The sequence below is a fragment of the Heterodontus francisci genome, chromosome 34, assembly GCF_036365525.1.
Source record: "Heterodontus francisci isolate sHetFra1 chromosome 34, sHetFra1.hap1, whole genome shotgun sequence".
NCBI classification, from domain to species: Eukaryota; Metazoa; Chordata; class Chondrichthyes; order Heterodontiformes; family Heterodontidae; genus Heterodontus; species Heterodontus francisci.
The window spans coordinates 30,365,681-30,390,837 of record NC_090404.1 but is presented as its reverse complement, the minus strand read 5'-3'; the positions used below and the strand labels follow the sequence as shown (position 1 = coordinate 30,390,837).

At 42.0% G+C, this 25,157-nt stretch overlaps 1 protein-coding gene across 1 annotated transcript in view; it reads left to right on the top strand.

Annotated features, from left to right (window-relative positions):
* LOC137348788 (probable G-protein coupled receptor 139) overlaps positions 1 to 20,693 on the top strand; it is a 30,299-nt gene extending 9,606 nt beyond the window's left edge. The window contains exons 2-3 of the mRNA XM_068014033.1: positions 10,674 to 10,794; positions 19,783 to 20,693. Coding sequence (XP_067870134.1) covers positions 10,674 to 10,794; positions 19,783 to 20,693 — 1,032 coding nt within the window. The remainder of the gene's footprint in view (positions 1 to 10,673; positions 10,795 to 19,782) is intronic.
* The last annotated feature ends 4,464 nt before the right edge of the window (positions 20,694 to 25,157 follow it).

Sequence of the window (25,157 nt, the reverse complement as noted above, 5' to 3'; positions counted from 1 at the left end):
TCAAATGGGCCCCTCCAATTGTTATAAATTCGCCCCTTTTAACATAACATTTTTTCACTTCATATTATTTCTCCATTTTAATGACATAGTTTCTTCCATTTACTGATAATTTGTCATCAAAATTTATAATTTATGCCTTTTAGAATTATCATTGCTGCACATAACTGACATAATTTCTTTGCATTTGCTGTGCAATTTTGCCCACTTTCCAAGATCACGTTCCACTTAGGCAGCATAATTTCTGCTCTTCAGTGATAACACTTTAGCATTGACTGGTGTAATTTATTCTGCTTGAAAGTGTAATTTACTGCTTCTAACTGTGTAATTTTACCCCTTTATTTGTGCCACTTCATGATGTAAATTTAGATATACTCTGTTATTGACACTGTCAGTGTCTCTGAATGATCGCACTGTTATACTGGTAGAAACGTTGTTCTATTGTGTTATTGTCACTCTTCATATTGGTGAATTATCGCACTGTTATAGCAGTGTAAATGTAGTTCTATTGTGGTCTTGACACCTGTACTGTGGGTGAATTATCACACTGATATCACGGTGTAAATGTAGTTCTATTGTGTTATTGACACCTTTACTGTGGGTGAATAGTCACACAGTTATCACAGTATAAATACAATTCTGTTGTATTATTGATACTTTAACTGTGAGTGAATTATCACACTGTTATCACGGTGTAAATTCAGTTCTATATTGCTATTGAAAATGTTACTGTGGATGAATTATCACTATCCCCACAGCGTACACGGAGGTCTACTGTGTTAATGATATTGAAAGCGGCTGTCTGATTTTCACAAATGATTCATACATTGCAATTATTCAATAATTAAGTAATTCCTGACTGAATTTAATGATTGAATTTATTGATGGGACATTATTAGGAATCGAGTTATTAACAGAAATATAAGCAATGCAACAAGTGGGCATTGTATGACTGAATCTGGATTTACCCTAAACCCAGAGGGCAGTGCTTCTGCTGTCAGCTTCAAACTCTAACTGCTTCAGCCAGCTCTCCTCCCAAAGGTGAGATGCTGCGAACTGATTAGTCGTGAAGTTTGCTCACTCTGAATGTTTCTTCTGCTCCAAGCCCCTGGTAATCCTCTGGATTGTTCCCGCCATCATTCGTTTCTCCATATTTTGTGGCATCTCTCGTATCTGAGTCAAAGCGTATTAATTTCAATATCCATTGCAGGACTAAGCTCATCATCTGTGCGGAAAGTGCATTACTGAGGAAGTACTGCATTTTAGGAGGGACCTTTCCTCAAATGAGACGTGAAAATCTGCCACTTCCGCTTGAACTGTTCCACACAGAAATTCCCAGCTGATTTACGGGAGAAGTGGTCGGAATTATCTCCGCATCTTCAACAACATCCCCTCCGTAAAGTCAGAAAACACTAATTGTTCATTCAGTTCTCTCTATTTGTGGATCTTTTCGAACATTTTGACAGTTGAATTTCCCAAAAGTGAACCATTTTACAGTAATTTGTCGGTTCAGGGCCTTCTGTTCCCCAGCAGGATATAATCCTCTCTAAACGCAAGTTTTCCCTAATTTCCTGTTAGTTTATACTTTTATTGTCAGTTGTTGTATTATTTATCCTCTTAAATATCGTCCAGGAGATGTTACTGAGGTTATTTTTCTTGTCTGTTTGATTTTCCCATTTTGGTTTCAAGGGGTTTCTGACGCCTTTTTGTTCTCCATTATCTTTTATTATAAGATTTTACATTCCAATGATAATGAACAATCTTATTTTTAATTCAAATTATCTTAAACACAGAAACAAGTGACCGGAGGTTAAGCAGTCGTTTTCCACTCAGGATCAGGTGTCAAAGCTGTGAATTTCACACTGACTTCTGTAAAACAGCTGAGTTCGTCAGGAGTCAGACCAGTAATTTTTATGTTTTGGTTCTCTTACACACATACACTCTCCCTCTTCCTCTGAGTCTCTCTGTCTCTATTACAGCTAACCTAGCAGTGATTGTGATCCTGGCCCGAGGAAGATGCGGTCTCTCCAGATGTATTACTTGCTACCTGATGTCCATGGCAGTGACAGATCTGCTGGTCATTATCACTGTCGTGATATTAAACCGGATTGTTGATATTTATTTCCCAGTCAGTTTCATGTTCATCACACCGGTATGCAGCCTCCGTTCTGTCCTAAGCTTTGCGATTCTGGACTGTTCTGTCTGGTTAACGGTCACTTTCACCTTTGATCGATTTATGGCCATTTGTTGCCAGAAGCTGAAAATAAAATATTGCACCAAAAGAATGGCGATGCGGATTATAGGAACTGTGTCTACACTCAGCTGTTTAAAAAATACCTTCCGGTATTTTATCTATGAACCTTTGCATATAATTAACAATGTACCCTGGTTATGCAGCATAAAACCAATATTTTATACGTCACCTGCATGGGTGACATATGATTGGATTCACCGCATTTTAACCCCTTGTCTCCCATTCATTCTGATTTTACTGCTCAATGCTCTGACTGTCAGACACATTCTCGCGGCCAGTAAAGGTCGCAGGAGACTCCGGGCCCACAGCAATGGGGAGACTCAGAGTGACCCAGAGATGGAGAAGCGGAGAAACTCCATTGTTTTACTCTTCTGCATCTCAGGCAGTTTCATCCTGTTATACTTTGTACTTCTTATAAATTTCCTTTATGTCAGAATCACAAACCTTAAGTATTTCTCTGGTTCCAATTTCAATGAATCAAATTTTATTCTCCAGGAAACTGGATATATGGTTCAGCTTTTGAGTTTCTGCGTCAATCCATTTATTTATGCAGGGACCCAGAGAAAATTCAGAGAGGAGTTAAAGAATGGAGTGAAATATTCACTAAGTCTAATTGTTAAATTGTTTAAGTGTTGAAAAAATACAATCCAACATGAACTGCACGTTATCTTACATGCATTGTTGTTCTTGTCCATGTCACACACCGCCTCGACTCCCAGAAACATAGTTACTCGCTTGGAGATCCTTACCCATTGCGTGAAACAAAGAATACATAAGCAGCACTGCATCACTGCACAATCCAGTGTTGCAGCATGCTCTCATTTAGTTTTCAGTTCTCTTCGCCATGCTGATTTATGCTTGGTACATTCCCATCAACACGGAGGGCCCAGCAGCATCCTTACATTCATATGGGTGACAGAGTGACCGACCTCTGATCTGTTATATTTCGCAATTTTACGTGTTTAATGAAGGGACATCAATATCCCTGCTGGGAGTGATTTGTTCTTAAAGGTTGAATAGGCTCTGAAATGGAAACGAGTAATGCCCCATGCATTATTCTCCAATCCATGGGCACCGCACTACAGCTGCAATCTTGTGCCCATAAACGTAGGAACAGAAGAAATGCTCGAGGAAAAAGTCAAAAACTAGTTCGTCTTCTACTTTGTTCATTGACCAATTAAGACAAAAACCACTGTGTCATCAAACAAAATAAAATTACTCGAGCAAAAGTGCCCTCTTTTTAAAATAACCAATAAGCACCCAAATCATAAAAAAGAAACTTATCAAATGAGGATATTATCCTCGCTATCGACTATGCACTTCAGTCACTTTGCCGAACACAATCCTGGTAGTCCCATGATACAACGTTAGTGGAGTCTTGGACTAATCACAGCAATCGCTATAAACTAGACTACAACAGACTGAGACATGAGGCGAGGAAAGCGTTAGTGACAGAGACTTTTAAATGCTCCAGGATATGCTCTATCTCCAGGGCTGAAATATTCTATTTAGTAATCACAGCTACATATTCTCCTTTCTTTCCATTCGAATCTTGACTGAATATTTTGGATCCAGGAATATTTGCTTCCCAGTCCTCCCTTTTTAAGTCAGGTCATAGAGTTATAGAGTCATTTACAGCACAGAAGGAGCCCATTCGGTCCATCGAGTCCATGTCAGTTCTCCACGGAACTGTGCAGTCAGTCTTATTCCACGGCTCAATCCCCATTGCCCTGCAGGTCGATTTCTCTCGGATGGCCATCCAGCTTCCTCTTGAAGTCATTTATCGTCTTTGCATCCACTACCCTTGTGGGCAGCTGCTTAAACATTGCTTCCTCATATTCCCTCTGCATCTTTTGCCGAAACCTTTCCATCTGTGTCTCCTAGTCCTTGCAACGTTTGTTTACGGGAGCAGTTTTCATTGTCTTACTTATCTGAACCTGTCATAATCTTGTATACTTCTATTAATCTCCCCTTAATCTCCTTTTTTCTAAGGGGAACAAACCCAGCTTTTCCAACCTAACCTTGTAACTAAAATCCTTCATCCCTGGAACCATTCTGGTAAATCTCCTCGGTACCCTCTCAAGGACACTCACATCTTTCCTGAAGTATGGTGACCAGAACTGGACAAATACTCTCGTTGGAGCCTAAAAAGGGCTTTATAAAGGTTTAGCATAATTTCCCTGCTTTTATACTCAATGCCTATATTTATGAATCCCAAGATCCCATATGCTTTACTACTATCTCAATACGTCCAGCCAACTTCAAAAATTCATGCGCATGCACTCACAGTTCCATCTGTTCCTGCACACTCTTTAGAACTGTGCCATGAAGTATATGTTTCCTTTCCCTATTCCATCTGCCAAAATGCATCACCTCATATTTGTCATTGCTAAATACATCTGCCACCTCTCTGCCCATTCTGCTAGCCTATATAGGTCCTGTTGCAGGTGCTTCATACCAGACTCACTGTTTACTGCACTTCCAAGTTTGGTTTAGTCAGTAAATTTTGAGAGTCTACTCTGTTTCCAAGAGTGATCCCAGCACTGCCCATTGGGGAACACCACTGTCTACCATCCTCCAAACTGAAAATCAACCATTTACTACAACTCACTGTTTTCTTTCTGTAAGTTTTTTTTACTTAATTAATCAATTTTTATCCATTTCATTGTTATCGTCACATCATATTACCATAGTTATCTTTGCACCTGCAATTTTATGAACTAATATACCATGCTCCATGGGACGATAGAGCCAGATGGGTTGCAATACCACAGAGCCGGGATCACAGCTCTGGAGATTGACATACATGCACAGTTAACCTACCTATGACCATATTGCATTCCCTCTTACTCTGCCCACATCTAATGCCTTGTTGCTTCTTACTCCAGTGTTATCTGCTTCTCCTAATCCTTTGTGCACCTTGTTTATCAGACTTAATGCTACATCGTGGTTCCCAACCCCCATACCAATCTAGTTTAAACCCTCTCCAACTGCACGAGCAAACTAAAACCTCCAGTTCATTTACCCCAGCTCTGTGAAGATACAACCTATTCGGTCTCTAGAGCTCCCACATCCCTCAGAATCAGTCCCAATGCCTCAAGAATCTGAAGACCTCCCTCTTCGCCACCTCCAGCCACACATTCATCTGCTCCTTCCTCCTATTTCTATACTCACCAGCGCAATACACCTGAAGCAATGAGGAGATTCCTTCCTTTGTGGTTCTGTTTGCCAGTCTCTTTTCTGGGTCCCTGAAATCAGACGAAAGTACGTCATTCCACTTGAAGCCTACGTCGTTGGTACAAATATAGACAACATCTTCCAGGTATTCATCCTTCCCATTGAAAGTTGTCTGCACTTACCCTAAAGTTACAGAGTGCACTGCTTCTACTCTCAGTCTCTAACTCTCAATGGTTCACCCTGGCTCTCCTCTTCCACATTAGCTTCTCCTGACGATTCTACAGTGACCACTGCCGAATTCAAGTGTGACTTCTGCTCCTGACATCTGACAATGTTCCGGAGTGTTTCCATCTTCACTCTTTTCTCCACAGTTTGGCAAAATTGTTCCAGTTTTTGAGGATGTAACTCGCAGTACAGATACGAGGGAACCAGTGAATATGCTGTATTTGGATTTTCAGAAGGCTTTTCAGAAGGCTTTCGATAAAGTTCAACACAGGAGCTGAGAAAGCAAAATTAGAATTGGGGGTAATATTCTCGCATGTGTTGAGAAATGGTTAACGGGCAGAAAATGGAGAGTCAGGTTGACAGGCTGTGACGAGTGGGTGCCACAAGGATCAGTGTTTGGGCCCCATCTATTCACAGTCTATATAAATGGTTTGGATTTGGGGAACAAATGTAATATTTCCAAGGTTGCTGAAGAAATGAAACTAGGTGGAAATGTAAGTTGTGAGGTGGAAGCAAAGAGGCATCTAGGGATTTAGACAGGCTAGGTGAGTGGGCAAGTGCATGGAAAATGGCATTTGATGTGAACAAATGTGAACTTAGCCACCTTGGTAGGAAAAACAGAAATGCTGAGAATTTCTTAAATGTTGAAATATTGGGAAGTGCTCCAACGGGATCTGGATGTCCTTGGACTGAAAGCTGACATGCAGGTGCAGCAAACAGTTAAGAAAGCAAATGGTACTTTGGCCTTATTGCAAGCGTATTTCAGTACAGGATTAAAGAACTCTTGCTACAAGTATATAGCGCCTTGGAGAGACCACACCTGGAGTACTGTGTAGTTTTGCTTTCCTTACCGAAAGAAGGATGCCCTTGCCAAAGAGGTAATGCAACGAAGGTTCACCAGGCTGATTCTGGGATGGCGGGATTGCCCTATGAGGAGAGATTCAGGAGACTTTACCTTTATTCTCTGGAGTTTAGAAGAATGAGAGGTGATCTCAATGAAGCATAGAAAATTCTTACTTCTGAGACCTACCCAGACTATATACCCCCGTTATTTCTCTGGACTCTAATTTGACCTGTCCACCCTTCCCCACTCTGTAACCAATTTGTATGTATGTGTGTGTTTGCGTGTGTGTGTGTGTGAAAGTCGGAGCATATTTTATTATGTTACTTAGTTCAGTTTAAGTCCAACCAAGATAACCCATTTCCTTGTTGAGCTCAAGAAAACCTGTCCGATTGGTTTGTTTTATGATCACAGCGTGTAAACAGTTATTGGCAAGCATATTCTTTTCAAAAAGAAATAAACCTGCTGCGGTCAAAAAAGGAGAGGGATAAGAGGGGAGAGCTTCGACACCTCCTCACCTGATTGTAACGAATGCCATTTTAAAAAAAAACTTCTTTTCTATTCTTACGTCCAACATGAATTAACCCCACTTTATAAACCATATGTCATCATGTTGCTCGCTCACTTAACCTGTCTATATCTCTTTCAGCCTCTTTGTGTCCTCTTCACAGCTTGCATTACCACCTACCTTTATAGCGACATCAAACCTGGACAGATTACGGCCTGCCTCTTCGTCTAAGTTATTAATATAGATTGTAAATAGCTGAGGCCCCAACGCTGATCCTTGTGTCACTCCACCAGTCACAGCCTGTCAACTTGAAAATGTCCCATTTATCCCTTCTCTCTGCTTCCAAAATGTTAACCAATACTCAATTCATGCTAATATATTACCACTGGCTCCAAGAGCCTTTAGCCTTTAACCTTTTATGTGGCGCCTTATCGAATGTTTTTGTTTGGAAATTTAAGTATACTACATCCGTTGCTTCCCCTTTATCTACCCCACCAGTTACTTTTGAAAAACTCCAATGAAATTGACAAGTAGGATTTCCCTTTCGTAAAACCATGTTGTCTTTGTGTACTCACACAATGCTTTTCGAAGTGCATTTGTAATGCTTCCTTAATAATACATTCCAGCATGTGGATGGCCCGACTAGAGAAGGGGCTACACGCGACCTCCTCTTAGGAAATGAGGAGGAGCAGGTGGTTGATGTGTCAGTGGGGGAGCACGTTAGGACCAGTGACCATAACTCTATTAGCTTCAAGATAGTTATGGAAAAGGATAGGACTGGTCCTCAGGTTGAAGTCTCAGAAGTTGAATGGGAGAGGCTGTTTACAGGTAAAGGGACATCTGGCAAATGGGAGGCCTTGTAAAAGTGAGATAGGAAGAGTTCAGGGCCGGCATGTTTCTGTCAGATGGAAGGGCAAGGCTGGCAAGTTTATGGAGCCTTGTTTGGTGAGGGATATTGAGGGTCCAGTCAGGACAAAGAAGGAGGCATATGTCAGGTATAGGCAGCTGGGATCAAGCGAGCTCCTCGAGGAGTATAGGGGATAGAGAACATAGAACATAGAAAAATACAGCACAGAACAGGCCCTTCGGCCCACGATGTTGTGCCGATCCTTTGTCCTCTGTCAAGGACAATTTAATCTATACCCCATCATTCTCCTTTATCCATATACCTATCTAAAAGCCGTTTGAAAGTCCCTAAAGTTTCTGACTCAACAACTTCCCCAGGCAAGGCATTCCATGCCCCGACCACTCTCTGGGTAAAGAACCTTCCCCTGACATCCCCCTTATATCTCCCACCCTTCACCTTAAATTTATGACCCCTTGTAACGCTTTGCTCCACCCGGGGAAAAAGTTTCTGACTGTCTACCCTATCTATTCCCCTGATCATCTTATAAACCTCTATCATGTCACCCCTCATCCTTCTCCGTTCTAATGAGAAGAGGCCTAGAATGTTCAGCCTTTCCTCGTAAGACTTATTCTCCATTCCAGGCAACATCCTGGTAAATCTCCTCTGCACCCTCTCCAAGGCTTCCACATCCTTCCTAAAATGAGGCGACCAGAACTGCACACAGTACTCCAAATGAGGCCTTACCAAGGTCCTGTACAGCTGCATCATCACCTCACGGCTCTTAAATTCAATCCCTCTGCTAATGAACGCTAACACCCCATATGCCTTCTTCACAGCCCTATCCACTTGAGTTGCAACCTTCAACGATCTATGCACATAGACCCCAAGGTCTCTCTGCTCCTCCACATGCCCAAGAACCCTACCGTTAACCCAGTATTTTGCATTCGTGTTTGTCCTTCCAAAATGGACGACCTCACACTTTTCAGGGTTAAACTCCATCTGCCACTTTTCAGCCCAGCACTGCAACCTATCCAAGTCCCTTTGCAGACGACAATAGCCCTCCTCGGTATCCACAACTCCACCAACCTTTGTATCATCTGCAAATTTACTGACCCACCCTTCGACTTCCTCATCTAAGTCGTTAATAAAAATCACAAACAGGAGAGGACCCAGAACTGATCCCTGTGGCACGCCACTGGTAACTGGGCTCCAGGCTGAGTATTTACCATCTAAGACCACTCTCTGCCTTCTATCAGTTAGCCAATTCTTAATCCAACTGGCCACATTCCCCACTATCCCATGCCTCCTGACTTTCTCCATAAGTCTACCATGGGGGACCTTATCAAATGCCTTACTAAAATCCATGTACACCACATCCACTGGTTTACCCTCATCCACTTGCTTGGTCACCTGCTCAAAGAATTCAATCAGGCTTGTGAGGCAAGACCTACCCCTCACAAAACCGTGCTGACTGTCCCGAATCAAGCAGTGTCTTTCCAGATGCTCAGAAATCCTATCCCTCAGCACCTTTTCCATCAACTTGCCTACCACCGAAGTAAGACTAACTGGCCTGTAATTCCCAGGGTTGTTCCTATTCCCTTTCTTGAACAGGGGCACAACATTTGCCACCCTCCAATCACCTGGTACCACCCCCGTCAACAGAGAAGATGAAAAGATCATTGCCAGCGGCTCTGCAATTTCATCCCTTGCTTCCCATAACATCCTTGGATATACCCCGTCAGGCCCGGGAGACTTGTCTATCTTCAAGTTATTCAAAAACCCCAACACATCTTCCCTCCTAACGAGCACTTCCTCGAGCTTACCAGTCTGTTTCACACCGTCCTCTTCAGTAATACACCCCTTCTCATTCGTAAATACCGAAGAGAAGTACTCATTCAAAACCTCACTTATCTCTTCCGGCTCAACACATAACTCTGCTCCGCACCTTTAAAGAAAATACCTACCCAGGAGTCCTTGCTGCCGTCCAGCTTCCGGTTCCTCCCGCGCCAAAAGTAACTTGAACACAAGGAAAACAGTAAGTACAACTTTTAAAACAACTTTTAAAACACAGCTCCTGTTGCCTTCACTTACCCACCGAAGAGTCGCTACCTTCTCCTGCTTCTCCGCCGGGAAATGAGCCGGGATGTAGGAGTACACTTAAGAAGGAAATGAGGAGGGCGAAAATGGGCCATGAGATTTCCCTGGCAGATAAGATAAAGGAGAATCCTAAAAGATTCTATAAGTATATTAAGAGTAAAAGGGTTGCGAGGGAGAGATTAGGTCCCCTCAAGGATCAGTGTGGCAATCTATGTGTGGAGTCACGGGAAATGGGCGAGGTCCTAAATGAATACTTCTCGTCCGTATTTGCCATGGAGAAGGTCATATCAGCTAGTGAGTTCAAGGGAGGGAACAGCGATATCCTGGAGCATATCAACATTACAAAGGAGGAGGTGTTGGAGGTTGTGAAGTGTATTAAGGTGGATAAATCCACAGGGCCTGACCAGGTGTATCCTAGGATGCTATGGGAAGCAAGGGAGGAGATTGCTGAGGCCCTGGCAGAGATTTTTGTATCATTGCTAGCCACGGGCGAGGTACCAGTCGACTGGAGTATAGCTAATGTGCCTTTATTTAAGAAGGGCAGAGGGATAAGCCATGGAACTATAGGCTGGTGAGCCTTACATCAGTCGTGGGAAAGTTATTGGAAGGGATTCTGAGAGACAGGATTTATATGCATTTGGAAAGGCATGGTCTGATTAGGGATAGTCAGGTTGGCTTTGTGCGTGGGAAATCATGTGTCACGAATTTGATTAATTTTTTCGAGGAGATGACCAAGAGGATTGACGAGGGCAGGGCGATGGGCGTTGTCTACATGTACTTTAGCAAGACCTTTGACAATGTTCTGCATGGTTGGCTGGACCAGAAGGTTCGAACACATGGGATCCAGGGTGAGCTAGCAAATTGGATACAAAATTGGCTTGGTGATTGGAGGCAGAGGGTGGTAGTGGAGGGTTGTTTTTCAGATTGGAGGCCAGTGACCAATGGCGTGCCACAGGGATTGGTGCTGGGCCCTCTGTTGTTTGTCATATATATGAATGACTTGGATGTGAATGTGGGGGACATGATTCGTAAGCTTGCAGATGACACCAAAATTGGTGGTTTAGTGGACAGTGAAGAAGGTTGTCTAAGGTTACAACAGGATATAGATCAACTGGGAAAGTGGGCAAGGGATTGGCAAATGGAATTTAAGGCAGACAAGTGTGAAGTGATGCATTTTGGGAAATTAAACCACGGCAGGACTTAAACAGTGAATGGCAGGGCCCTGGGGAGTGTTGTTGCGCAGAGAGACCTTGGGGTACAAGTACATAGTTCCCTGAAAGTGGCAACACAGGTAGACAGGTTGATGATGAAGGCATATGGCATGCATGCCTTCGTTGACTGAGGCATTGGGTACAGGAGTTGGGACGTCATGTTACAGTTGTACATAACGTTGGTTCGGCCGTATTTGGAGTACTGTGTGCAGTTCTGGTCTCCACACTACAGGAAAGATGTGATTAAGCTAGAGAGGGTGCAGAAAAGATTCACAAGAATGTTGCCTGGTTTGGAGGGCTTGTGTTATAAAGAGATATTGGATAGGCTGGGTCTGTTTACCCTGGAGTGAAGGAGGCTGAGAGGGGACATGATAGAGGTATGTAAAATTATGAGAGGCATAGATAGGGTTGTTAGCCAGAGTCTGTTTCCCACGGTAGGGGTGACTCAAACTAGAGGGCATAGATTTAAGGTGAGAGGGAGGAGGTTTAAAGTGGATCAAAGGGGTACATTTTTCACACAAAGAATAGCGGGTATCTGGAATGAGCTGCCTGAGGAGGTGGTGGAGGCAGGAACAGTAGCAACATTTAAGAGGCATCTGGACAGGTACTTGAATGAGAAAGGCATAGAGGGATATGGAATTAAAGCAGGCAGTGGGAAGAGTAAAGATAGGCATTATGGTCGGCATGAATGCGGTGGGCCGAAGGGCCTGTTTCTATGCTGTACGACTCTATGACTCTATTTTCACGACGACTGACGTCAGGTTAACTGGCCTGTAGTTCCGTGTTTTCTCTTTCCCTCCTTTCTTGAATAGTGGAGTTATGTTTACAAACTTCCCATCTGCTTGAATCGTTCCAGAACTATGGAATTTTGGAAAATCATAACCCGCGCCTCCACTGTCATCGCAGCTATCTCTTTTGCAACCCGAGGATGTAGGATATCAGGTCCTGGGGATTTGTCAGATTTTAGTCCCTTGTGTGTTTCCAGTACTTTTTCTTTGCTGCTCTTATTTGCCTTAATTTCCTCACTCTTATTAACGATCTGAGTTAGGAAGGGAATTCCAAATCTTTGGGCCCAGGCAGCTGGAGAGACGGCCAACAGTGGTGGGGCGATTAAAATATGGTTGCAAAAAATGCTACTGATGGAGTGCAGAAATCTTGGAAGACTGTCTGGGATCGCAATGCTCTCCACAAACGCCCACGCACTGAAGTTACAGCATGCCATTAGTCGGCCATGTGGATCTGCACAAAGTTGTTTATTTAAAAGATCCGTTGACTAGTTGCATTTGTTTATACATTGAATCGTTTATTTTGTTTACATTAATAAATTGGTTTATCTCGTTTAAGTTATTTACATAATAAAGAAAATGCTGACGTCAGACGTCACGTGTTGAGGGAAGGGAGCAGTTAATGTCGGAGGTGTGGATCCTGCTGAAGGAGCAGCTGCTCAGAAACCTGAGCCCCTCTGTTCTCTGCCTGAAACATGAACTCTTCAGTTCTCTGCCCTTCCGCTGTCAGACCTGCCAAGTGTTTCCCGTTTTATTTTTGTTTTCAATTCCCAACTTCAATTGCATTTAAATTTGATTCTGTTCATATATGTGACGCTGTTGAGACAAACATCACCGGATGGTGTTGAGGTTAAGGGTTAATTTTGATGCATCAATGTGCAATGATGTAAGTGGAGTATAGAGAAGTGAGTCGTAGGCTGCAGAGCAGCAGTTCAGGACACTTTTAAAACACTCAATGAATGGTGAACTATGCAATATAAATAAATGAGGATTCTGGAGTGCGACTATTTGCACCTATTTGCATTCGTTTGTAGTACACAAAGGTTCCAACACACTCTGGAAAACGGCCACAAAAACTGACTCCTGTACATGACGGTTCAGCGCCGAACTCACTGAGATAGCTCCGCCCGATGACGGGAGAGACACAGTCACAAGTGACCACTGCGGAATCGGGGAGTTCAATGCCCAGGACATCAAGACTTCGCTTCCGGATGGCAGTGACTGTGCACACTACTGGAGAGGAACAGGGTCACAAGAGACTACTAAATAATAGGCCCTCATCTTTCACGCAGAATCTACTTTGAGAGGAGGGTCGAATAACACTCTTTGGTAAAAGTAAAATCAATACCACGTATTTCATCAAGAGAAATGACCAAACTACTTCACTTCATGCTCACATGGTGTCTGAGTGTTTGACCTGGAGTGTAACAATGGACGTGTCTTGGTTGGTAACTGGCCAATCATTACTCATTGTCCTTCCTGTTCATTAAACCCATGTGACTTTGCGTATTTCCCCTCCCTTCCCCAGAATGACAAAGATATCAGGGAAGGACACAGCGATCGACTCGGAAAGGGGCGATTAATCAAGGAAATTAAACATGGAATGAATGACATTGTTATGAAGCAATAAATGGCCCGCTGTTTACAGAATGAACCAGCCATTTCTAGGAGGAAATCAAATGTTTGACAGAAGCAAAATACTGCAGATGTTGGAAATCTGACATCAAAATCGTCAATGCTGGAAAAGAGCAGCAGGTCAGGCGGCATTTGTGGAGGGAGAAACAGAGTTAACCATTCAGGTCATTAGTCTTTCATCAGAATAGGCACTGCACCAAACGAAAGATATGTTGGCCATGGAGGGAGTGCGACAAATATTCACTGAAATGATATCGTGGTTGCATTATGAGGATTGGTTGCAGAGGCTAGATTTGCATTTCCTTGCATATAAAGGTCGAAGTGATGAACCAAATGCTTAAAGCATTTGATGGGACAAAATGGAGATAAACTATTTTCTCAGGCTGTGAGTTCAGAACAAAGGGACCGAACCTTAAATTTAGAGCTCGAGCATGAGACATGTTGTCAGAAAGTACTTTTTCACAGAACGTCGTGCAAATATACACTTCAGCATCCCCCAAAAGGCACTTGAAGCGAGTTCAACTGAACATTTTAAAGCTATGGGATATGGAACCAAGGTGGGTGAATGAAGTTAACATGACAATCTGCTCTGAAGGAACTGCATTTCGGAACAGGATAAAGTGATGAATGACTTCGAACTGTTACTATTTTCCGATGCAACGCCAAATATGACGGGATCCACAACAAATTCACACGTCATTCCCCAGTTAAATACCTTATCCTCTATAGTTGAAAAGAGTTAAGTCCTCTGTTAAAGCCATGTTCGACCGCATCTTCCTGGGGACAGGATCACAATCACTGCCAAGTTAGCTGTAACAGAGAGAGAAAAAGCTGAGAGAAAGCAGGAGATTGCACACGTGTGAGTGAGCAAGAAAAGGACAGTTTTTGGTTCAAACCGTGCAAAAGTAGCCGTTTTACACGATTCTGTGTGAAATTCACAGATTTGATAAGTGATCTTGAGTTGGGCACTATTGCTTTAGCTCCAGGCAATTGTTTCTGTATCTAAATCAATCAAGCAGATTAAAAACAAGACAGATCAATGACATCAGAATGTAACATAATTTAATGAAGCATAATGGAAAGAAGGCATCGAAAACACCTGGACATCAAATAGACAGGAAACTGACATCAGCAACACGTCAGAAGACACGAAAGAGGATAAAAAGCACAAAAACCATGGATAAGAGTGGGAACTAACAGGAGAGTAGGGCAAAAAACTTGCATTTGAAATAGGTTGTATCCCAATAAGGACCAAAATTGCCTCAACACTTCCTCAGGACTGCACTGTGTTATCAAGAAATGTAATCGGCTTGGTGATATTGGAGGAATTGAACTTCAAAACTTTAGACTCATTGGAGATGACATCGGATCAATGGCCTCACTCACTGTGGAGTAAAGTGTGAATACAGAAACACTGGAGCACACTGTCAGGTTCCAGGAGCAGAAGAAACACTTGGACTCAGCAGCAGTCACTCTAGAACAGTCAGCAGCAGCTAATATGGAAGATGAGAGCTGGGGTGAAACATTGAGAGTTAGTGACTGAGAGCAGAACTCTGTGAATTTAGGATAAATGCAGGCCACTCTGAATGGGGAGGGTGAACAAACAGAGGCCATTGTCCATATTGGTACCAACGACATAGGTTGAAAGAGGGATGACAGTGTTTAATCTGATTTGGGGAGCGAAGAATGAGACTAGCAAGCAGAATCTCAAGGGAAGCAGAGTCATTGAATATTTTTAAGGCAGAGGTAGATAGATTCTTGATAAACAAGGGGGTGAAAGGTTATCAGGGGTAGTTCGAAATGTGGAGTAATCAATTCAGCCATGTACTTATTGAATGGTGGAGCAGGCTCGAGGGGTCGAGTAGCCTATTCCTGGTCCTAATTCGTATGTTTATATGTTCGAAGACAGAGTAATTGCAAACCAGCAATAGATGCTTTAACCTATAAGCATTATTGAGACGTGGTTGCATGGTGACCATGGTTAGGTAATACGTATTCCAGGGTACTTGGTATTTTGCAAAGACAGATAAAATGAAAAATGAGTTAATTAGCCCTGATAATAAAGGACCACGTAAGGGCATAGTTAGGAAGGATCTTGGCTCAAAGAGTGGGACATAAAATCAGTATGCGTCGAGTTACAAAATAGCTTGGAGAAGCTAAGACATGTGAGAGTAATTTACATGCGTCTTAGTAGCAGATATACTGTTGGATATGATATTATTATGGGCAATTAGGATGGACAACAAATATCTGCCTTGCCAGCAATGCACATGAAGAAATAAAAGGACCCTGTAACAATGGTTGATATTCAACAGCCAAATCTTAACAGGACCGGCCATATAAATACTGTGGCTACAAGAGCAGGTCAGAGGCTGTGATTTCTGTGGCGAGTAACTCACCTCCTTACTCCCCAAAGCCTGTCCAGATTAAATGCAACCTCACCTAACTGGATCTCTACATACTAAATGTAAGCATGCTGAACTAGTCATGTTCACACTGAATTACACCGTGCGACATTGACTGTTTCTGCAGTAAATGTTTTGCTGAAGAACTTTACTCCTCCAAATTGAAAGTAATGTATAGTACCGGACCTACACACGCCAGCAATAACCGTGCTCATCTAGCCATCTGCACGCGAATATAAGCACATTGACCTGAGCAAGATCACATTGGCAATAACCGTGTTTATTGTACCTGCCCACATTCACTGGAACCGGCGGAACTGAAGCTGCCGTCACTAAAAGTAACAGTGCAAAACTGGATCCGTCCAATCAGAATGTGAGTGTGTTGAACTGGAACTTTTGACACTGAATATTATCGTGCAGATCTGAACCAGTCCACACTAAGGAGCACCGTGCTAATTGCCCTTGTCTCTACCAAACGCAACTGCACTGAACTTGACCAGTCAATACCGAATGCAACAGTGTTGAATTGGAGTTTTCAACACTGAGAATTAGCGTGCAAAATTGGACCCGTGCACGTGGAATGTAACTGAGCAGAACCCGTTATCAATGAAAGTCACCGTGCTGAACGAAACTTCTGTACCCTGAATATAACCGTGTTTAACCAAACCTGTGCATACAGATTGTGACTGGGTTCAACCTGACCTGATGACACAGCATATAACTGCATCAAACTCCACCAGTCCACACGAATTTTAAATGCACCCAAATGAACATGTATCCACTGAAGATAACAGTACTGAATTTGACCATCAATACCGAATGCAAGTGTGCTGAACTGAACTGCTCCACACAAAACGTTAGCGTGCACAGGTGCACCTATGCACACTGAAAGTACCATGATGATCTCGAGTGGTTCACACTGAATACAGTCAGCTGCATTGAAGTGAATGCACCATTGAGAGGGATTTGGAGTCAGGTGCATGTGCTCTGGGATCACAGACTGGAGGTGTATACTGATCAGAAGTGAGGTCTTGGCTGCAGGTTCCTTCAGGCCAAGAGTATCTCTGGTCAGTTATGCCTTGTGCTGAGGGCATTTAACTCAGCATTAAAGAGTTTATAACTGGGGATTCCTGTTGCACAAAGTTTGCTTTCACCATTGCAACCACTCTTAAACTTTTGATTAACAAAGCTGTAACTAGGATCAGATTGTATTCTCTGGGTATTTCACTTTACAGCTGCGCCAGTTCCCTTGAAAAATAGTTCATTCCATCAAAACAAAAACTCGAGTCCAGCAGCAGCTGCACTAATCTGTTTCAATTAATATAATTCATGTAAACCACCAAACCATCTAATTATCTCCCTGGAGCCTGACATCAGGTATAAATATGTCAATCTTTCACAGTAGTTCAGGGCGTACTCAGAGCTTCTGATAGAAATGCACGCAACAGCCAAAGGTCTGGTGTTTGCCATTTACTATCCCGTCCTTGCAGCTATTGGGGTTCCAGGTAAAGTATTTTACTCAGATATTTGTTAGGGAAATCATTGATTAGTTCTGTCACTGTTCTCATTTACCAATAGCGCACCTTCATGTTTTGGATATCTATTCTCCTCTTTAATAGGACATTTTCTCTACTGGAATGGGCCCCTCCAATTGTTAGAAATTCGCCCCTTTTAACATATCATGTTTTCACTTTATATTAATTCTCCATTTTAATAACATATTTATTTCCTTTACTGATAATTTGTCGTCACAATTTATAATTTATTCCTTTTAGAAGCATCATTGCTCCCCATAACTGTCATAATTTCTTTGAATTTGCAGTGTAATTTTGCCCACTTTCCAATATCACTTTCCACTTTGGCGGCATAATTTCTGCTCTTCAGTGATAACACTTTAGCATTGACTGGTGTAATTTATTCTGCTTGAAAGTGTAATTTACTGCTTCTAACTGAGTAATTTTACCCCTTTATTTGTGCCACTTCATGATGTAAATTGAGATATACTCTGTTATTGACGCTGTCAGTGTGTATGAATTATCGCACTGTTATACAGGTCGAAATGTTGTTCTATTGTGTTATTGACACTCTTCATATTGGTGAATTATAGCACTGTTATAGCAGTGTAAATGTAATCCTATTGTGTTAATGACACTCTTAATGTTGGTGAATTATCATACTGTTATATTGGTAGAAATATTTTTCTATTGTGTTATTGACACTCTTCATATTGGTGAATTATCGCACTGTTATAGCAGTGTAAATGTAATTCTATTGTGTTATTGACACTCTTAATGTTGGTGAATTATCATACTGTTACACTGGTAGAAATCTTTTTCTATTGTGTTATTGACACTCTTCATATTGGTGAATTATAACACTGTTATAGCAGTGTAAATGTAGTTATATTGTATTCTTGACCCAGTTACTGTGGGTGAATTATTACACTGATATCACGGTGTAAATGCAATTCTGTTGTATTATTGACACTTTAACTGTGAGTGAATTATCACATTGTTATCACAGTGTAAATGCAGTTCTATATAGCTGCTGAAAATGTTACTGTGGATGAATTATCACTGTCCCCACAGTGTACACGGAGGTCTACTGTGTTAATGACATTGAAAGCTGTCTGATTTTCACAAATGATTCATAGATTGAAATTGTTCAATAATTAAGTAATTCCTGACTGAATTTAATGATTGAATTTATTGATGGGACATTATTAGGAATCGAGTTATTAACAGAATTATAAGCAATGCAACAAGTGGACATTGTATGACTGAATCTGGATTTACCCTAAACCCAGAGGGCAGTGCTTCTGCTGTCAGCTTCAAACTCTAACTGCTTCAGCCAGCTCTCCTCTCAAAGGTTAGATACTGCGAACTGATTAGCAGTGAAGTTTGCTGAGTCTGAATGTTTCTTCTGTTCTACGCCCCTGGTAATCCTCTGGATTGTTCCCGCCATCATTCTTTTCTCCATATTTTGTGGCCTCTCTCGTATCTGAGTCAAAGCATTTTGATTTCAATACCCACTATAGGACTAAGCTCATCATCTGTGCTGAAAGTGCAGTACTGAGGAAGTACTGCATTTTAGGAGGGACCTTTCCTCAAATGAGACATGAAAATTTGCCACTTCTGCGAGCACTGTTCCACACAGAAATTCGCAGCTGACCTATGGGAGAAGTGGTCGGAATTATCTCCGCGTCTTCAACAACATCCCCTCCGTAAAGTCAGAAAACACTAATTGTCCATTCAGTTCTCTCTATTTGTGGATCTTTTTGAACACGGACAGTCGAATTTCCCAAAAGTGAATCATTTTACAGTAATTCATCGGATCAGGGCCTTTTTGTTCCCCAGCAGGATATAATCCGCTCGAAATGCACGTTTTTCCTAATTTACTGCTATATTTTTATTGTCAGTTGTTGTGTTATTTATCCTCTTAAATATCGTCCAGAAGATGTTGCTGAGGTTAATTTTCTTGTCTGTTTGATGTTCCCATTTTGGCTTCAATGTGTTTCTGACGCCTTTTTGTTCTCCATTATCTTTTATTAAAAGATTTTACATTCCAATGATAATGACCAATCTTATTTTTAATTCAAATTATTTTAAACACAGAAACAAGTGACCGGAGGTTAAGCAGTCGTTTTCCACTCAGGATCAGGTGTCAAAGCTGTGAATTTTACACAGACTTCTGTAAAACAGCTGAGTTCATCAGGAGTCAGACCAGTAATTTTTATGTTTTGGTTCGCTTACACACAAACACTCTATCTCTTTCTCTGAGTCTCTCTGTCTCTATTGCAGCTAACCTGGCAGTGATTGTGATCCTGGCCCGAGGAAGATGCGGTCTCTCCAGATGTATTACTTGCTACCTGATGTCCATGGCAGTGACAGATCTGCTGGTCGTTATCACCGTTGTGATATTAAACCGGATTGTTGATATTTATTTCCCAGTCAGTTTCATGTTCATCACACCGGTATGCAGCCTTCGTTCTACCCTAAACTTTGCGATTCTGGACTGTTCTGTCTGGTTGACGGTCACTTTCACCTTTGATCGATTTATGGCCATTTGTTGCCAAAAGCTGAAAATAAAATATTGCACCAAAAGAATGGCGATGCGGGTTATAGGAACTGTGTCTACACTCAGCTGTTTAAAAAATGCCTTCCAGTATTTTATATATGAACCTTTGCATATAATTAACAATGTACCCTGGTTCTGCAGCATAAAACCAATATTTTATACGTCACCTGCATGGGTCACATATGATTGGATTCATCGCATTTTAACCCCTTGTCTCCCATTCATTCTGATTTTACTGCTCAATGCTCTGACTGTCAGACACATTCTTGTGGCCAGTAAAGGCCGCAGGAGACTCCGGACCCACAGCAATGGGGAGACTCAGAGCGACCCAGAGATGGAGAAGCGGAGAAACTCCATTGTTTTACTCTTTTGCATCTCAGGCAGTTTTATCCTGTTATATTTGGTACTTCTTATAAATTTCCTCTATGTTCGAATTGCAAAAGGTAGTTATTTCTCTGGTTCCAATTTCAATGAATCAAATTTCATTCTCCAGGAAGCCGGATTTATGCTTCAGCTTTTGAGTTTCTGTGTCAATCCGTTTATTTATGCAGGGACCCAGAGAAAATTCAGAGAGGAGTTAAAGAATGGAGTGAAATATTCACTAAGTCTAATTGTTAAATTGTTTAAATGTTGAAAAAATACAATCCAACATGAACTGCACGTTATCTTACATGCATTGTTGTTCTTGTCCATGTCACACACCGCCTCGACTCCCAGAAAAATAGTTACTCGCTTGGAGATCCTTACCCATTGCATGAAACAAAGAATACACAAGCAGTACTGCATCACTGCACAATCCGGTGTTGCAGCATGCTCTCATTTAGTTATCAGTTCTCTTCCCCATGCTGATTTATGCTTGGTACATTCCCATGAGCACGGAGGGCCCAGCAGTATCCTTACATTCATAGGGGTGACAGAGAGTCCGACCTCTGATCTGTTATTAGATAGCAAGAAGTGTTCAATGAAGGTACATCAATATCCCTGCTGGGAGTGATTTGTTCTTAAGGGTAGAATAGGCTCTGAAATGGAAACCAGTAATGCCCCATGCATTGTTCTCCAATCCATGGGCACCGCACTACAGCTGCAATCTTGCGCCCATAAACGTAGGAACAGAGGAAATACTCGAGGAAAAAGACAAAAACTAGTTCGTCTTCTACTTTGTTCATTGACTAAATTAGGACAAAAACCACTGTGTCATCAAACAAAATAAAATTACTCGAGCAAAAGTGCCCTCTTTTTAAAATAACCAATAAGCGCGCAAATCATAAAAAAGAAACTTATCAAATGAGGATATTATCCTCGCTATCGACTATGCACTTCAGTCACTTTGCCGAACACAATCCTGGTAGTCCCATGATACAACGTTAGTGGAGTCTTGGACTGATCACAGCAATCGCTATAAACTAGACTACAACAGACTGAGACATGAGGCGAGGAAAACGTTAGTGACAGAGACTTTTAAGTGCTCCAGGATATGCTCTATCTCCAGGGCTGAAATATTCTATTTAGTAATCACAGCTACATGTTCTCCTTTCTTTCCATTCGAATCTTGACTGAATATTTTGGATCCAGTAATATTTGTTTCCCAGTCCTCCCTTTTTTGAGTCAGGTCATAGAGTTATAGAGTCATTTACAGCACAGAAGGAGACCATTCGGTCCACGGAGTCCATGCCGGCTCTCTACGGAACTATGCAGTCAGTCTTATTCCCTGGCTCTTTCCTCTTTGCCCTGCAAGTCGATTTCTCTCGGATGGTCATCCAACTTCCTCTTGAAGTCATTTATCATCTCTGCATCCACTACCCTTGTGGGCAGCTGCTTAAACATTGCTTCCTCATATTCCCTCTGCATCTTTTGCCTAAACCTTTCGATCTGTGTCTCCTAGTCCTTGCAACGTTTGTTTATGGGAGCAGTTTTCATTGTCTTACTTATCTGAACCTGTCATAATCTTGTATACTTCTATTAATCTCCCCTCAATCTCCTTAATTCTGAGGGGAACAAACCCAGATTTTCCAACCTAACCATGTAACTAAAATCCTTCATCCCTGGAACCATTCTGGTAAATCTCCTCGGTACCCTCTCCTTTGACATCTTTCCTGAAGTGTGGTGACCAGAACTGGACAAATACTCTCGTTGGAGCCTAACCAGGGCTTTATAAAGGTTTTGCATAATTTCCCTGTTTTTATACTCAATCCCTATATTTATGGATCTCAAGATCCCATATGATTTACCACTATCTCAATACATCCAGCCACCTTCAAAAATTGATGCGCATGCACTCACAGGTCCCTCTGTTCCAGCACACTCTTTAGAACTGTGCCATGAAGTATATGTTTCCTTTCCCTATTCCATCTGCCAAAATGCATCACCTCATATTTGTCATTGCTAAATACATCTGCCACCTCTCTGCCCATTCTGCTAGCCTATATACATCCTGTTACAGGTGCTTCATACCAGATTCACTGTTTACCGCACTTCCAAGTTTGGTTTAGCCAGTAAATTCTGAGAGTCTACTCTGTTTCCAAGAGTGATCCCAGCACTGCCCATTGGGGAACACCACTGTCTACCATCCTCCAATCTGAAAAGCAACCATTTACTACAACTCGCTGTTTTCTGTCCATAAGATTTTTTTACTTACTTACTCAATTTTTATCCATTTCATTGTTATCGTCACATCATATTATCATATGTCTCTTTGCACCTGCAATTTTATGAACTAATATACCATGCTCCATGGGACCGATAGAGGCCGGATGGGTTGCAACTCCACAGAGCCGGGATCACAGCTCTGGAGATTGACATACAAGCACAGTAAACATAAATTAGACCATATTGCGTTGCCTCTTACTCTGCCCACATCTAATGCCTTGTCGTTTCTTACTCTCGTGTTATCTGCTTCTCCTAATCCTTTGTGCACCTTGTTTATCAGACCCAATGCTACATCGTGGTTCCCAACTCCCATGCCAATCTCGTTTACACCCTCTCCAACAGCATTAGCAAACTAAAACTTCCAGTTCATTTACCCTGGCTCTGTGAAGATACAACCTATTTGGTCTCTAGAGCTCCCACTTCCACCAGAATCAGTCCCAAGGCGCCAGGAATCTAAAGACCTTCCTCTTCAACACCTCCAGCCACACATTCATCTGCTCCCTCCTCCTATTTCTATACTCACCAGCGCAATACACCTGAAGCAATGAGGAGATTCCTTCCTTTGTGGTTCTGTTTGCTAGTCTCTTTTCTGTCTCCTTAAAATCAGACTGAAGGACGTCATTCCCCTTGCAGCCTCCGTCGTTGGTACCAATATAGGCAACAACTTCTAGTTGTTCATCCTTCCCATTGTAAGTTGTCTGCACTTGCCCTAAAATTACAGAGTGCACTGCTTCTACTCTCAGTCTCTAACTCTCAATGGTTCACCCTGGCTCTCCTCTTCCACATTAGCTTCTCCTGACGATTCTACAGTGACCACTGCCGAATTCAAGTGTGACTTCTGCTCCTGACATCTGACAATGTTCTGGAGTGTTTCCATCTTCACTCTTTTCTCCACAGTTTGACAAAACTGTTCGAGTTTTTGAGGATGTAACTGGCAGAACAGATAAGGGGGAACCAGTGAATATGGTGTATTTGGATTTTCAGACGGCTTTTCAGAAGGCTTTCGATAAAGTTCAACACAGGAGCTGAGTAAGCAAAATTAGAACACATGGGATTGGGGGTAATATTCTAGCATGGGTTGCGAAATGGTTAATGGGCAGAAAAGAGAGAGTCAGGTTGACAGACTGTGACGAGTGGGTGCCACAAGGATCGGTGCTTGGGCCCTATCTATTGACAGTCTATATAAATGGTTTGGATATGGGGAACAAATGTAATGTTTCCAAGGTTGCTGAAGAAATAAAACTGGGTGGAAATGTAAGTTGTGAGGAGGAAGCAAAGAGACGTCTAGGGATTTAGACAGACTAGGTGAGTGGGCAAGTGCATGGCAAATGGAATATAATGTGAACAAATGTGAAATAAGCTACCCTGGTAGGTAAAACAGAAATGCTGAGAATTTCTTAAATGTTGAAATATTGGGAAGTGCTGATTTCCAAAGGGATTCGGATGTCCTTGGACTGAAAGCTAACATGCAGGTGCAGCAAACAATTAAGAAATCAAATGGTACTTTGGCCGTATTGCAAGCGTATTTCAGTACAGGATTAAAGAACTCTTGCTACCAGTACAGAGCGCCTTGGTGAGACCGCACCTGGAGTACTGTGTAGTTTTGCTTTCCTTACCGAAAGAAGGATGCCCTTGCCAAAGAGGAAATGCAACGAAGGTTCACCAGGCTGATTCTGGGATGGCGGGATTGCCCTATGAGGAGAGATTCAGGAGATTCTATCTATATTCTCTAGAGTTCGGAAGAATGAGAGGTGATCTCAATGAAGCATAGAAAATTCTTACTTCTGAGACCTACCCAGACTATATACCCCCGTTATTTCTCTGGACTCTAATTTGACCAGTCTCCCCTTCCCCACTCTGTAAACAATTTGTATGTATGTGTGTGTATGTGTGTGCGTGTGTGTGAAAGTCGGAGCATATTTTATTATGTTACTTAGTTCAGTTTAAGTCCAACCAAGATAACCCATTTCCTTGTTGAGCTCAAGAAAACCTGTTCGATTGGTTTGTTTTATCATCACAGCGTGTAAACAGTTATTGGCAAGCATATTCTTTTCAAAAAGAAATAAACCTGTTGCGGTCAAAAAAGGAGAGGGATAAGAGGGGAGCGCTTCGACACCTCCTCACCTGATCGTAACACATGCCATTTTTTAAAAAAAAACTTCTTTTCTATTCTTACGTCCAACATGAATTAACCCCACTTTATAAACCATATGTCATCATGTTGCTCGCTCACTTAACCTGTCTATATCTCTTTCAGCCTCTTTGTGTCCTCTTCACAGCTTGCATTACCACCTACCTTTATAGCGACATCAAACCTGGACAGATTACTGTCTGTCTCTTCCTCTAAGTCATTAATATAGATTGTAAATAGCTGAGGCCCCAACGCTGATCCTTGTCTCACTCCACTAGTCACAGCCTGTCAACTTGAAAATGTCCCATTTATCCCTTCTCT